Source organism: Callospermophilus lateralis, chromosome 1 (genome assembly GCF_048772815.1).
Source record: "Callospermophilus lateralis isolate mCalLat2 chromosome 1, mCalLat2.hap1, whole genome shotgun sequence".
Taxonomy (NCBI): domain Eukaryota; kingdom Metazoa; phylum Chordata; class Mammalia; order Rodentia; family Sciuridae; genus Callospermophilus; species Callospermophilus lateralis.
The window spans coordinates 205,752,517-205,768,696 of NC_135305.1; the positions used below are offsets into that span (position 1 = coordinate 205,752,517).

The 16,180-nt window shown below is 39.7% G+C and overlaps 1 protein-coding gene across 2 annotated transcripts; it reads left to right on the top strand.

The window, feature by feature from the left end:
- The first annotated feature begins 258 nt into the window (after positions 1 to 258).
- Positions 259 to 16,180, top strand: Znf35 (zinc finger protein 35). 2 transcript variants are annotated; one of them, XR_013090289.2, is made up of 5 exons: positions 259 to 348; positions 2,952 to 3,270; positions 4,417 to 4,561; positions 8,258 to 10,893; positions 12,070 to 16,180. XR_013090289.2 is itself a non-coding variant. In XM_076844464.2 (4 exons), the coding sequence occupies exons 2-4, from the start codon at positions 3,079 to 3,081 to the stop codon at positions 9,502 to 9,504; spliced, it is 1,584 nt and encodes a 527-aa protein (XP_076700579.1). In that variant the 5' UTR covers positions 259 to 348; positions 2,952 to 3,078; the 3' UTR covers positions 9,505 to 16,180. The 2 variants fall into 2 exon arrangements, 1 of the variants encoding a protein (XP_076700579.1); XM_076844464.2 differs by having other exon boundaries at positions 8,258 to 16,180.

The following is a 16,180-nucleotide window of genomic DNA, read 5'->3' on the forward strand; positions in this document are numbered from 1 at the left end:
TTTGGGGAAAATTATCCGGTATTTCTAGATTAATCATTAAGCATCAGACTCCCGGGTGCCATCCTTGCACGAGCCACTTGCCCATCCTGGGAAGGTCCCATCGTTTCGTCCCAAAACAAAGGGCTTTAGAGCGCCCTTTCTCTGTCCAGGACTGAGTTGGACGCCCATCGAGAAGAAGGCTCCTCCGAGATTCCTAGAGAGGCCGGTCTGGCGATCTGGGAGCCGGAAGCCCATCCCGAGGCACTTCCTGTCCGGTTATTGTTCTAGCGCCTGGAAGGGCAGGGGTCCTGCAGCGCCAGCTTCTTACTCTGAGTCGGTGCGCCCGGCCAGGCCTCTTCACTGCGTACGGTGAGCGGATTTACGGGGTGGCCAGGGGCCACGGGGAGAAGGGCGGTTCCCCGAACGACGGTCCCGAAGCGGCCCAGGAGTCTTTGCCTCGGGACTTAGCCCCGGCAGTCCCAGAGCGGCTCCGCGCCCCTTCGCTTCGCGGTCCGGGTGGCCATCTGACGGGCGCTTAGGCGGGCGGAGGACCGAGGCGCACCGCCGAGGGGCCAGGAGGATCCCGGAGACCCGGAGCCAGGGCATACAGGTGGAGGGAACGGATTGTCACGTTCGGAATTGGAAAAAGGACATTAAAAAGGAAGCCTTTGATAGAGGGCTCTCTGTCGCCTGGGGTTGGGGGATCCATTTGAATCTTACCAGAAGTCTGATGACAGTAAGCGAAGTAGACAATTCTGTCTACAAAAGATGGAACGGGTCTTCAAAGCCGTCCTTGAATGTTTTGGGGAAAATTTTGAGGTAGAATTAAGCTAGTCATGGAAACCTCCAAATCTACTAGTCATGGATACCTTAAGCTTCACAATTAAGAATTAGTGTAGGAATGTAAGTGTATTTCATTACTCTAGGAATTCAGTTGTGCAAAAAATTGCCAGAAATTAACAGAAAAACGAATGTGATCATTTCAGCTGCAAAAGGGGATTTAGTAAAAATCAGCAAATCTTTTTTTTTTTTTTAGTAAAACTTCCAAAGAGAAATAGAAAAATATCATTCTCATATTTATCTAAAATAGTTCGTTATTTGTCTCACAGAAACAAAAACCCTGCTGGCTCATCTGTGGTCAAGGGGTCCTGCTAATTAGTCTCGGAGTGACTTGAGTTGATGTGGTGCTTCTGGAAAGCATTGAAAAAATGTTCCAACTACACAGTCCTTAAGATAGTGATCCCTCTCCTTATTCTAAAGGAATAATGGAGCAAAAGAAAAAACTTTGCTGTAAACATTTTGAACGTTTTAGTAAGAGAATACACTGAAAACAGTTAAGACTCCTTTTACTAAAGGAATGGTTCGTTAATGGGGTAAATTATAGTATAGCACTGATTCAGAATATTCTGCCAGAATGAGGCATGTATGTACTATGTATTGAAGGATCACCAATACTTGTGAAATAAGGAGATTAGTTCAAAAGACAAATAGTGCAACTTGCTGAACAGTGTACAGTGAGTTTTAAAGTATGATTTAGAAAAATAAGCAGTGAATGCACATATGAATGTAAATAACAGAAAAAGGACTAGGATGTCCATTCAACTAATGACTAATTTCTGTGTGTACATATGTATAAGGAATATATTTAGGGCTGGGGTTGTGGCTCAGTGGTGGAGCACTTGCGTCTTATGGGTGAGGTACTGGATTTGATCCTCAGCATCACAGAAAAATAAATAAATAAAGATTGTGTCTATCTACAACTAAAAGAATTTAAAAAAAGAGAGAGAGAGATGGGGGCCCTAAGAACTCAGGGAGACCCTGTCTCTAAATAAAATATAAAAAAGGGCTGGAGGATAGGGAGTTCAGTGATTAAGCCCCTGTGGGTTTAATCCCCAGTATTAAAAAAAAAAAAAGAAAAAAGAAATACATTTAATGTTTTATGTTTATGAATAGGTCCTTTTCAATGAGAGTGAAAATTTGTCAATACCATAGATTGTTTTTGCCTTGTCTTTTTTTTGGGGGGGGGCCAGTTGTTGCTCACTTTTTCTCCCGCAGTGCAGGGGATTCAACCCCACCCCTTGTGTGTGCTAGGCAAGTGCTCTGGCCACTGAACTAAGTCCCCAACCTCAATACTGTAGGATATTGTGTGGCAAATCAAAATAAGCATGAACAATGACAATGGAAAATGATTTCTTTTTTTAAATCTTAAGACTAATACTTGGTCTTACTGACATTTGGAAAATGTAAAAAACAAAAAGAACCTTGAAACAATTTGTAATTCCACCACCTGGAGCTATCCACCCACTTATTCCTAACATGATGTCTATACACTTCCAGTCTTTTGCTTGGCACTTCTTTCTCATGCTAATTTTTCATCCTTGACAATATAGAAACATTTGTTTTGTAATATTCCTATTTTTAAGACCACTGGTAATAATTGTGAACATACCTATCAAAAACAAAATGTTTATAAAGTCATAATTATTGTTAGTATGTTTGAAGATTTTCCCTTAAAAAAAATTTTCAGTTTACAACACATGGTGATTATTCCTTTGGAGATAGTCGGGTGAGTTTTCCTAATCATTCTATAGTTTAAACGTTTTTATAATTAAAAAGATAATGTTTAGTTAAAAAAAATCAATGATTGATGTATTCAGCAATTTGCATTTACATATATATATTTTTAAAAAATGTTTATTTTTTAGTTTTAGGTGGACACAATATCGTTATTTTATTTTTATGTGGTGCTGAGAATCGAACCCAGTGCCTCATGCATGCCAGGCCAGTGCACCACCACTTGAGCCACATCCCGAGCCCCAACATATTTATATTTTAACTCTTTCCATCTATAGAAGTAGAATATTCTTTGCACTATAGTGATCACTGGCCAGTCATTGGTGAAATTGGCTTGGAGACTGAGTGGCATCCTGACAAATCTGTGCTCATTGCTAACAATGTTTTTCATTTCTCAGTTGACAGTACTCATCTTGGCCCTGAGAATAAAATCAAGAAGAAGCTTTTGAAACTTAAGAGATTAGATGGGGCTTGACCTCTGCTGGGCAACCCTAGTTATAGGAGTTGTTCTGCTGTGCAGAGAAGATGACTACGGAACTGAGAGAGGCCTTGATTCCAGACCCTTGGGGCCCAGTGAAGGTGAAAAAGGAGGAGGAAGAGGAGGACAATTTCCTAAATCAGGAATCCAGCCAACAAACACATTCTGAGAACATCAAAGTCTGGGCCCCACTTGAGGGGCCTCAGACAGGCCTTGATATATCCGAAGAGGAGGAGAAGGTAAATGATGACCTGGGAGGAAAGAAGGAGAGACCTGAAGACCTCAAGTAGTTTCAGGAAAACTGCTTCTCTGCTTTAAAACCCAGCATCTTATTTCCTAGCTAGGTCTCTGACCTTAAGTCCTTTGGAATATAATTGAGATGTTCCCTTCTGATTGATGCATTATTCAGTAATTTTTATAACCATGTAGTTCTCAAACTTTCCTATAAAGAACATGGGGAACTTTTATAAAATCTTTCTGGCCATGTTGTAGATTATTCTAAGGAAATCAGAATCTGGGGATAAGATCTGGGTTTCTGTGTATTTAAGAACACTCCTCAGGTAATTCCAGTTGTATTTTGAAAGCTCTCAGTGCTTCTCAAACTTTAGTATGCATTGGAATCATTTGGGGTCTTACTAAAATGCTAATTCTGATTCAGGAGGCCTGGGGTATGATCTGATATTCTGTATTTCTTACAAGCTCCCATAGACCACGTTTTCAGTAATGAGGCTATAAATGATACTGTGTTCTTAATGTTTTTAAACACACCCCTTACCAGCACGAGGCAAATCAGGGCAGGACTGGTCCCAGAAAAGTTTTATGAGAACACAATCAGGCTGGACACAGTGGCGTACACCTGTAATTCTGGTTTCTCAGGAGGTTGATGTAGTAGGCTTGCAAGTTTGAGGCCAGCCAGAGTAAGTCAGTGAGACCTTGTTTCAAAAAGAAAAGGGGAGGACCGGCTGAGGAAATAGCTCAGTGATGGAGCACTTTCCTAGCATGTATGAGGCCCTGGATTCCATCTCCAGTACTGCAAAGAAAAGAAAAGAAAAAAAAAAAAAGATTATGATTAGAACATTGCTTCTTTGATCTTTAGGACCCAGAAAAGTTTCCTTTGAAAAACACACCCTCATGTGCTTTCTTGTCACATACTCATTGGTAAGTTAGGTTTGGCTGCTGGAGTGAGTGATGGGATGAAATCAAAATAGCAGATTTGTTTCTTTGTTTCTCACCTTGGGGAAGAGGAAGATTCTGGCTTCCTTTTTTTTTTTTTTTTTTTAAGTGTTTTTTGACCTCCAGAAATAGATGATTGTGTATGCATCCTCAAAGCTACAATCACAGTATTCCTACCATCAATCCCTTCATAAATGCCTGCTTGTCTATAGGATCCGAATATGTTCTGGGACATGGCAGTAGTCCTAAAAGCAACACAAGAGGCCCCTGCTGCTGCACCACTTGGCAGCTACTCATTACCAAGGACTCTGGCCAAGAGGGAGATACTGGAGACTCATGAGAACCTGAACTCTCTGGGTAAGGTTTAACTCCCTTATTCAGATTCTGACCATTGGGGTTTAGAATCTTTTCAAGAGTGTGGGTGGGTATCTGGTTTCTTTGTGTGAGCAACAAGAATATTGAGGTGTTGAAAGTGCTAAGGAGAGCTGGAGAGGATAGCTGAGAGATGCCTGTGCAGTTGTCTTAGGAAATGTCTTATTTGCACACAATCTGAAGATACCAGACATAAATTCTGAATTCTCCTTTTAATTATATTTATTGCTCAGTGAGTTTCATATCTATGCATATGCATAGACACGTGTTTTCTTCATATTTTTTATGGTTATTATAGGTTGGTGAGCCTGCAGAAGAAGCTAGCAAAGGTAGAAAAGGTCAACTTTTGTGCTGATTTTGAAAAAATGTCCTGGAGATGTTCTGTTTTCATAGATCTTTGTGCAAATTCTGGAGGATTTTGAACAGCTGTGTCAACCATAATTATGGTCAAAACTAGGTCTTTGTGGAGGATACTGATGGCTTATCACCTGGTCCTCTCCAAGCTGGACTCAGCAAAGGGTAGTATTTTCTAAATGTCTTTGTGTGTGTGTGTGTGTGTGTGTGTGTGTGCGCGCGCGCGCACGCGCGCACGCTAAAAACAAATACCTTTAACGTATGAAGAGCTATTATAAACCATTAGTATGAAAAAAAAAAACCCAAACTGCTGGGCACAGTGGTACACACCTGTAATCCCAGCATCTAGGGAGGCTGAAGCAGGAGGATTGCGAGTTCAAAGCCACTCTCAGCAAAAGCAAGGCACTAAGCAACTCAGTGAGACCCTGTCTCTAAATAAAATACAAATAGGGCTGTAGATGTGGCTCAGTGGTTAAGTGCCCCTGAGTTCAATCCCTGATGCCCTCCCCCAAAAAAGAATGAAAAAAACTGCCCTATTTAAAAATAGCTGTGCTGGGCACAGTGGCACATGCTTCTAATCCCAGCGATTTGGGAAGCTGATTCAGGAAGATGGCAAATTTGAGGCCATTCTGGGTAATTTAGTGCAAACCGATCTCAAAATAAAAATTAAAAAAGGCCTAAAGATGTAGGTCAGTGGTAAAGTGCCTCTGGGTTCAGTACCAGTACCCCTGTCTTCCTCAAAAGGAAAAATAATTAATTAAAAATAGTTATAATGCATATGGATATTATTCTTCCAAAATAACAAAAACAAAAATATCTAAGAAGTAGATGAAAATATTTAACTTTGCTGATTGTAAAAAGAAAAGACTAATTAAAACAATGAGACATTGCCTTCATTTATCAAATAAATGTCATGATTGTGACAGAAGCTAGCCTGTGGAGGAGTGAAGTGTAACTATGGGTCAAAACTTTGGTAGCCATGAGCCCTGAGATGCATAAGCAATCACCTGGATGGCTTTCAGGTCCCTAGGTGCTCATGTTTTATGTGTCTGCCTGATAGAGACTAATATCTGAACATTTCAAACCCATTCTCCTCCCTAGACAATGCCTCAGGCATTTGCAGACCAAGTTGTTTTCTTAAACCAAGGCTGTGGAAACAGTTAAAATCTCCACCTTTCTTTTTTCTTGTCTTCAATTATTCCCTACACTCTCAGCATTATCCATACTTCCTGCTTTCTGTTCCATTCTTTCTGGTGTATTCCCCCATATGTCTCTTCTGTCTTCTTGCTTTATTATCTGTTCATAGTGGGCTCCAAGAGCTGCACTCATTCATCAGGAACAGCCAGTTTTCCTTCTCTGCCTCTTGACCCCAAGACTATTCCCACCCACCCAAGACTTAACTGTTTTGTGCTACAGACCATTTCCAGAGCTGCAGGTAATAGCAGGAACACCAAGCTCTAGGAATTGTGAGAGAGACCTGAATGTAGTTGTTGCCCTGCCTTTAGTAATTCTGATCTTGATTAAGTCCCCTTGGGACCTGTGTTTCCTATTCTACAAACTAGGGTACATTGATTGAATAAGGTACAGGGTTTGTTAAAAGGCCTACTTCCTGGGTGATGGGCAGTAAAATAAGGGCTGGGGAAACAGAATTAAATAAGACACAGTCTTATCCCTTTTTAGTTCCCACACAATTGAAGAAGAACATTTTCATCTCAATGATAAAATTGAACTTCCGTAATCCAAAATTCCAAAATGCTCCAAAATCCAAAACTTTTTGAGTACTAGCATGACACCACAAGCAGAAAATTTACACTTTCCTCCTATGAGTGGTTCTAGTCAGAACACAGGTATGGTAAAAAATGTACAAAATTACCTTCATAACATGTGTATAAGGTGTATATGAGCCATAAGTGAATTCCAAGTTTATACGTTGGTCCCATCTAAGATATCTCATTGTGTGTGTGTGTGCGCGCGCACACGTGCATGTCTCTAAATATTCTAAAATCTGAAAAACCAAATCACTTTGGGTCATAAGCATTTTGGATAAGGAATGTTCAACCTATGATATACATGAAAATATTTTGGAAGAGATCACTGGGTTTTAAATGTCTCAGTTTTAATTAATGTTGAATTAAAGTTTATTCACTTAAAAACCATTTTTTACACCTTTAAACATAACTTACTGTACTTTCATCTGCACATTTAAAAGTACTTTTATAAAAGTGAGAACACTTATACTTTTTCCTTAATTCATGTTCAGTTAAGTTTCAAGTTTTATAGATTATATATTTTTAAACAGTTAACTCCATCTGAATATCAGCTTTCCTTGATGAAATACTAAGCTGTTCCTTGACACAAGGAACATAGTAAAGGTTTACTATGTTCAATTTCTTCTTTAATCCCTCCTAATGTAGCTGCTTGTCATCATACCAACTCCCATCCCTTAAGGGTTCATCTTTCCTCCTGGCCCCTAACAGCACCATCCATCAGACTGAAAGTCACTGCAGACATCAGAATACTTGATGTGTCCCATGCACTGTTCTAAGCAGTTGACAGAGTAATTGCATTAATCCAATCATAGCCTTTTGAGGTAGATAGTATTATTATCCCTGTTTAAGATATTAGGACACTGAGGCATAAAGAAGTTAACTAGCCCAAAGTCATAGCTAGTGAATAGTAGAGTAGGGATTTGAAACCAGGCGGTCTGGCTCCAGAGTCCATGTTTTTAACCTCTGAGCTATACAGCCTCTTCATGTTTCAGATGCTATTGACTTCTTTGGACTTCTTGACATCCAGCATGACCTTTCTGTCCATGTTTACTCTGTCTATGATATTCACCATCCTCACACGGTAAGGCTCAACTTGGTAGGTTCTTTGTTCACAGGGGGAGATTGTGTCTAATCAAATGGTGAATTGGGAGCAAATCCACACCAGTAGCTCAGGTAAAAGGCAAGCTTAGGGAGAGGCTGGTGTCCTTCATAACCAGTCTTAGTGTGAGATCCATACAAAATTACCTTCATGCCGGTGTATAAAGGTGTCTGGAGTGCATGGGCTTCTCTGTTATGAGGCAGTGGGTTAATATCTCATAGAGGTAAGTGGAAAAGCCAAAAAGAGCATGAATGAGCACATTCAGTGCCAGGTATGGGGCAGGACATGGTCCCTGCAGAAGAATCTACAGCGGAGGAGTAACATGAAGGGATTCCTTCCTTTAATGAAGCAAATTTGTAAAGGTTCTGAAGTCATATGCTTCCTGGCCTTTTTGACTTGATATTTTTTTTATCTAGGCCAGACTAAGCTAACATTTGTATTTTTCTTTTTTCATTTCAGATGCTGAAACCAAGAATCTACAGTTATTTGTTCCAAAATCTGAGATATGTGATGAAACTGAAAAACCCCTTGTAATGTCAGGAAGAATCCAGAAAGTTGACACTCAAGGACCTGAATTAAGAGAATCATGTGAAACAGGAAACATGGAAAAAAGGCAGAAAATAAAGAAGGAAAAGAAAGATTTCAGACAAGTGATAGTGGAGGATTGTCACTTACCTGAAAACTTCAAAGAAGAGAAAGACCAAAAATGTAAGAAATCTGGGGGTAAATACAGCCTTAGTTCTGGCTGTATGAAAAATCAGAAAATCCAGCCCGGGCAGAAGCCTTTTACATGTAGCGTATGTGGGAAAGGCTTTAGTCAGAGTGCAAACCTTGTCGTGCATCAGCGAATCCACACTGGGGAGAAGCCCTTTGAGTGCCATGAGTGTGGGAAGGCCTTCATCCAGAGTGCAAACCTTGTTGTACATCAGAGAATCCACACTGGACAGAAACCTTACGTTTGTGCAAAATGTGGGAAAGCTTTCACTCAGAGTTCAAATCTGACTGTCCACCAAAAAATTCACTCTTTAGAAAAAACTTTTAAGTGCAGTGAATGTGAGAAAGCCTTCAGTTACAGCTCGCAGCTTGCCCGGCACCAGAAAGTCCACATTACGGAAAAGTGCTATGAATGCAATGAATGTGGAAAGACATTTACTCGGAGCTCAAACCTCATTGTCCACCAGAGGATCCACACTGGGGAGAAGCCCTTTGCTTGTAATGACTGTGGCAAAGCCTTCACCCAGAGTGCAAATCTTATCGTCCATCAGCGAAGCCATACTGGTGAGAAGCCATATGAGTGTAAAGAGTGTGGGAAAGCCTTCAGTTGTTTTTCACACCTTATTGTGCACCAGAGAATTCACACTGCAGAGAAACCTTATGACTGCAGTGAATGTGGGAAAGCCTTCAGTCAGCTCTCTTGCCTTATTGTCCACCAGAGAATTCACAGTGGAGATCTTCCTTATGTGTGTAATGAGTGTGGGAAGGCCTTCACGTGTAGTTCATATCTACTTATTCATCAGAGAATCCATAATGGGGAAAAACCTTACACATGTAACGAGTGTGGCAAGGCCTTCAGGCAAAGGTCGAGCCTTACTGTGCATCAGAGAACCCACACTGGGGAGAAGCCCTACGAATGTGAGAAGTGTGGTGCGGCTTTCATTTCGAACTCACACCTCATGCGACACCACAGAACCCATCTTGTTGAATAAGAAAGGGTGAGGAAGACATTTAGCAGCTGGTCATAACATGCTATGTTAAATTAGACACCTCTTTGCGATTTTCTTTCTCCTTTGTAAAAACAAGTTACAGTTTTCAGGAAAACAGCACAAATAAGCATTTTGGAGGTTTCTTTACAGAAACTAAGCAAAAGAAAACTAAGCACCTAAAGGCAAGGGCTCTATCCTAAACAGTCATGTTTTCTGAAATGGAATGTGGCTTTTTAAGAAATGGGTCGTACAAAGCTAGTTGATAACAAGCCTATTTGGGGAAAGGTCTTTTTTGCTTAATTTTGTTTTTTAAAACTCTGGTATTTGCTTGAGCAACAGGAAGGTGTTTTTCCTTTTTTTGAATTCTGGAGCTTTGACCTTTGTATTATAGTATTCTGGGTTAAGTGATAGCTAGTTAAGGAAACCATTTGGGGTAGGCATTCAACAACAACTCATCTATGAATATAAGCTTTACGCTCCCTAGGTAATTTAAAAAAAAACAATCTACAGCTCCTAAAATGAACAGAAATATAAAACATTAGTTGTGTATGCCTCCTCCTCCTGAACCTTGGTATAGTAAAGCTCTGGGGACTTCCTATGAGTCTGTTCTGACCATTCCCCAGTCTGCAAGGCCAGGTGCTCAAGGAATGATGGAGACAACACACAGCTACATTCATTTGCTAAGGTTGACAACTCCTTTCAAACAGCTCCACCAGCCCCCTAATTCCCATTGTATTCCTTTTAGGTGAGATGCAACTAGCATGCCCTTTCTCTGATAGAGGAGTCAAAGAATAAAGCTTGCCTAGAGATATGTCCCAGTTGCTTCTGCTTTTATTCTGCTCAAGCCCAGCCAGGATCTCAGTATGGGTTTCATTCTCACATTCTGGATGATATTTAGAAGAAATGGTAAACTCTTCTAATTCTGACAAGACCAAAGAGGGGAGTGAAGGGAGAGGGAGGAAGCAGAGTGGGATTCCTAAAATGTTAATTCGGTTCTTAAGAAGTTCAGAAGTGTTGGAATGTGAAAACTTCTAGAAGGTTGAAGAAACTGGCTCAGGTAAGATATCTTTGTTGCTGTTCAGCCTTGATTCCTGGAAAAATGATTTATAAAACTATGCAATAGAGTTCTGTAATATCATTGCCTTGTATTTATATAAAACTTCATTGTTGTTTGCCTTCATATATCGTGATGATACCTGTCAGTGATTTCATGTTTTCCCGTAGACCATTATCATCCTTAGAACACTGCAGAAGTGTTTTCTCATTTACTTGAAAGTGGTCATATAACATGAGGCCAAGTAAGAAGTGACCACCTGTAACCAATCCTGGGACCTGCTGCTCTTCTAACCATCTGTAACCTTCATCCAGACCTGTGAGGGAGCCTAAGAAAGGGTATGTAGTCTCATTTTTGGGTGAAGAAACTGAAGTGATAGATTTTGGGGTGTGTTTTTGGTGATGTGACCAGGAGTAGCAAATCTAGTACTAGAATTTTGGTCTCTTGATTTCTGGGTCTGTCTCCTGACCCCATTCCAGTGACATCCCAGTAGCGTGTATTATAAACACTGAGCCTGGTGATAAGCAGTCTGGTGCAACTCTTTGAAGAAGTTCCATGCTTTTATTGTCTTTTTTCTACAAGACTAAATAATATAAATCACATAATGTTTTCTAATTTACACAGCATTTTCATATATAGAAGAAAGCTTATTGTTTTCCTCCTTCGAGAAATCTTTTGTGAAAGTACATGCACCATTGTTTCCCACTTTCACTCTAGAGATACAAGTACAAGAAATCAAAAGAATTCAAAAGTAGGAATAAAAAATACTCATGTCCTCACTGACCATAACGGTGACTGTTCCTGCTCTTTGTCTAGGAGCAGACCCCCAAGAATAAACCAAGTTTCTCTGCTGAGATTAGGAACAAGTTAGTTTTTTCCCCCCTGCCTGATCAGGAAGCTCAGAATGTCAAGAAAGCCAGTCTGTGGGTTTGAGATGGCTTTGTGAACTTGATCCAAGAGACCAAAGGGTACTTTATGACAATTAAGACAAGTTCAAATCCTCTATTCATGGATGATTATAATATCCTGGCTAAAGATTTCCATTCTTAGGTAGAAAGTCACCCAAGTGATTCTGATGCAAAGCTAGGTTTGGGAATCCTGACTCAAGTTTGAAATAAAGCAATGGTTTTCAACCTTTGTCGCATGTTAGAATCACCCAGCATACTTTAAAATTTTGCCATGTCCATGCCTCATTATTTTTTAAAACCCTGGAGGGGAATGCAGTGTGCTGCCAAAGTTAGGCATATAATGTATGATCAAAGGTGGGAAGGAGGCTTCAGTGTAAGGATCTGCATGTACAGTGTTAGCAAAACAGAACACTTACTCTGCATTAGCTCAATTAGGTGTCCTTCAGTGCCCCTGCCAAACTTCAGTTGCTTGGATTATGTGACCTTATTTGTATTTAAGAGAATATACCAAACTTTTTTATTTATATGTGAAAACCAAGCGTTGCATAACACATTTTTATGTATATATTATGACTTCTTATGCTTCTGTTTAAATTTCATGTTCAGATCTGGCTTTCCACAATCCCACATCCAGCTTCAAGACCTTCAATCCTACCCAAATGGTGTGAGCCAAGTATATTACTAATAACAACTCTTCCCAATTTACTTATAACTTGCAAAATAAATTATAACCTGCAATTTTCCTTACAGTTTCTAATAGGGGAAGAATGATCACCCTTTGTTGTTGAAGTTGGCTTAGGTTTTTCTGTTCCCTTCTCCATTAGCTGGTCTTGTTAGAATTGGTTGAGAATTCCAAAGTTCCATTTCCCAAAGTTGGTAAGAGTTATCATACTTTAATTATTAAAAGCTCTGTGCCTTGTCTGGTGATTGACATGATGATTGAGCAAGAGGCTCTTCATGGAGGCACACACATGCAGTCCCACTACTTGGAATCCTAGAGGCAAGAGGATTGCAAGTTCATAGCTAGCCCAGGCAATTTAGTGAGACCTTGTCTCAAAATGAAAAATAAAAAGAGCTGGGGCTGTAAGTTAGTGCTGGAGCACTCCTGGGTTCAATCCCAGTACTGCAAAAGCAAACAAAAAGCCAGGAAATCTGTCACAAAGGAGACCAATAGATGTGTCTTAAGTGGAGCACAATGATGAAAGACTGATAATGAAATCACTAAAGGTAGTTTGAGAGCCCAGGAGAAAGACTTCGATAGCCCCTAACATGCATACGCTTATACACGTACATTTACTCTCAGGATCATTAACCATGGATTCTTCCAGGGTCCAGAAGAGGTCTTTGTTCTGAGTATCCTTCCCTGCCTAGATAGTTATCCCTCTCGTACATCTGACAGTTCACTTGCTCTCTCATCCAGTGTGCCTAACCTTCCTGCAGTTGCAGCTCCTTTGAGAATCTCATAAAGGTTGTGAATACTTTCCCTTAAAAAATGCTTGTTGAACTTCATGTTCTTTTGTAGTGTCATGCAGGCTCCCTGAAGGAAATCCATGGATCTGTAGGGCTTAACATATCACCTGAAGTTGCACTGCATAATCACCTGTGCAGCTTTTTAAAACGGAGGTCAGATTATGGTTATCTCTTAAGACTGTTGCCAAATACAGCCTTTAAATCTTGCTTCTCCCAATTTCCTTCCTGTGGCATTACATCCGCTACTTGGAGCACCCAGATGAAATTCTCAGGAGACATTCTGGTTTCCTATGTACCACTTGTTCATTAAGGAAATACTGTGTGTCCTTTGACATACCTTCAGAAGATCCTGGAGTGCCAAAGCAAATAAGGTCTACTAACCCTGGTGTGTCTCATGTGAAAAATGTCAGGTTACTGTGACATCATTTATTGAGCCCGTCATAATCTCTTTCCAGCCTTATCTCTGTATGTCCCTCATACCTTTTAAAGCCTAGAGGCATTTGCTTGCTCTTCTCTGTGCCTTTGCTCACACCTTCCACAGTGCCTCTAACACCCTACCACCTCTTCTTCCTATCCAATTCCTCCTGCTTCCCTAAGATTTGGTTCAGTTCCCCATCACTGGGAAACCTTTGACTGTCTGTGAACAAGGGCATGTGAAATATATTTAGAAGTACAAAAAAACATGATATGGTATGTATCCAGATTTTACGTTTTTTTCATACCTTTATTTCACTTATTGTTTTATGTGGTGCTGAGGATTGAACCCAGGGTCCCAAACGTGTGAGTTGAGCGCTCCACTGAGCCACACCCTAGCCCAGATTTTAAGTTTTAAAGAGAAAAAAACTCTGCTCAGCAGATCAAGAGTCTGAGGCAGAGGCTAGGCTATGGCTCAGTGGTAGCCCGCTTGCCTAGCATGTGGGAGGCACTGGGTTCGATCCTCAGCACCACATACAAATAAATAAAATAAAAGGTCTATCAACAACTAAAAAATATTTAAAAAAAATAAAAAAGAGTGTGAGGCAGTAGGATTGCAATCTCATAGTCAGTTTCAAAAATTTAGCAAGGCCCTAAGCAACTTGGCAGGACCCTGTCTCAAAATAAAAATTAAAAAGGGCTGGGGATGTGACTGAGTGGTTAAGGGTTAAGTGTCCCTGGGTTCAATCCCTGGTTTAAAAAAAATTTTTTTTTGGATCTAAAATTGTATGTGTAGTACACTTCTCAACTTCTGTTATTACTTATACTGACTAAATACTATTAAAAGTATTTAGACACATTATCTGAATGAAATACAAGAAAACATAAGTGGTTCAGTGACTTTTTTCACAGCCATACAGATGGTAAATTTTAGAGGGTAGACTCAAACATAGGTCCCTGGATAACAGAAGTATGGGTAATTAAACGGTTTTTTAAAAAGTAATTTCCATATTTTCTATAAAAAACAACTTTATAGTCAAGAAAAATAAATTATTATATTTACATATTTAATTTTATTGCATTAATTGTGAACTATCTCAGTTCCCCATTGCATTCAATGTTGGATGTACTCATCCCTTCTTTCCTCTTCCACCTCCTTGCCTCTGACATTGTCAAGTCTGATAATTCTAAAGTACTGTTCTGTAACCATATTCTTTTATGCTTTGATTTGTCTAAAAGTTAAAAATAAGCAGTATGAATGTTACTATGATCATGTGAATATTATTCAGTCTAGACCTTTGTATTTCCTTTTGGGGCAACTTTTTGTTTTCACTGAAATTTCTAGTTGACTTTCTTTTTACTTTGTACTATTTGCTTTTAGCACATCTTCAGTCGTTTACAAATTTTCCAATCAATTAGATATATCTCTTAAGTACCCCCCCACTTTCCTCCTGTTTATTTCCCTTCTAGGTACCTCACGCCTCCTGCTGTAGTTTGGCATGGATGCCCTCTTTGCTTACCATCTTCTACTAGGCTCCATTGTTTCTTGAATTCCTTATCATCCTGTCTTTACTCCCTCATTTCATTGCAGCACATCTTCAAGTAATTTGGCAAAGAGTATACGGAAGGCAAAGCTGTTGAGTCCTTGTCCATATCATACTTCTAAGACCTCATGCTTGATTGGTAGTTTGACTGAATCTTGGATTTTAGATAGAAAATTTCCTCAGAAGTGGTCATAACATCACTGATTTAGAGCATCCACTATTGCTAATGAGAGGTCCGAGTCCAGCCTGATTCTCATTCCCTGGAGAATCAATGGTATTTATAGTATAGTGATCTGTTCCCACACTCCCATGCCTCAAAATTTTAGTCTTATCTTTTCCTTGGTGTATTCAGTTCCCTAATGCATTGAGAAATTTTAATATAGTAACTTGGGTACTTCTCTTAGAAGACTTCTTGTTATTTACATGATAATTCCCTCTTCACATTTTTTTTTTTCCTGTTTTTACTCCTTGAGGATTCCTGTCAATAAAATGTTGGGCCTTTTGGATTGATCCTCACTGCTTCCTTTGTTTCCACATCCTTGTCTTGTGCCACTTTCTGGGGGCATACCTTGAATATTTTTCAGCATTTAAGATTTTTTTTTTTTAGTTGTAGTTGGACACAATGCCTTTATTGTATTTATTTTTATGTGGTGCTAGGATTGAAACCAGTGCCTCGTATGTGCTAGACGAGTGCTCTACTACTGAGCCACAACCCCAGCCCCAGCATTTAAGATTTTTTTTAAAATATTTATGTCAATAAGTTAAATTCCTAAGAGCCTTTTCTCTTTCTTTGTTTTTTGGTAACATACTGATCTCATTTTAGAGAACCTTTCAAATTTCTCTAAGGTTTTTTTGTTTTCTTTGGCAGCATTAGGGATTAAACCCATGTCTTGGTCATGCCAGGCAAGTGCTCTACCACTAAGATATACCCCCTATTCCGTCTCTGAGTATTCTAATTAGAAGGGTTTTCTTAAAAGTCTTTTCTGTCACTTGTACCCACTTTATGTATCTTCCCCTGAGTCCTTTTTTTGTTTAGTTTACTCTCATTGGGGATTTTCGTTATGTATGTTCTGGTACTTACTGATATACACATATTCTCTCAACGTGCACGTGTCAGAAGTTCAATTGAAGAGTTGGGGCTGGGGCTCAGTGGTAGAGTGCCTGCCTTGGACCTTTGAGGCATGATCTTCAGTATGACATAAAGATAAATAAAGATATTGTGTCTATCTATAACCCCCCCCCCAAAAAAAAAAAAAAGAAAAAAAAAGTTCAATTGAAAGCTAGGCATG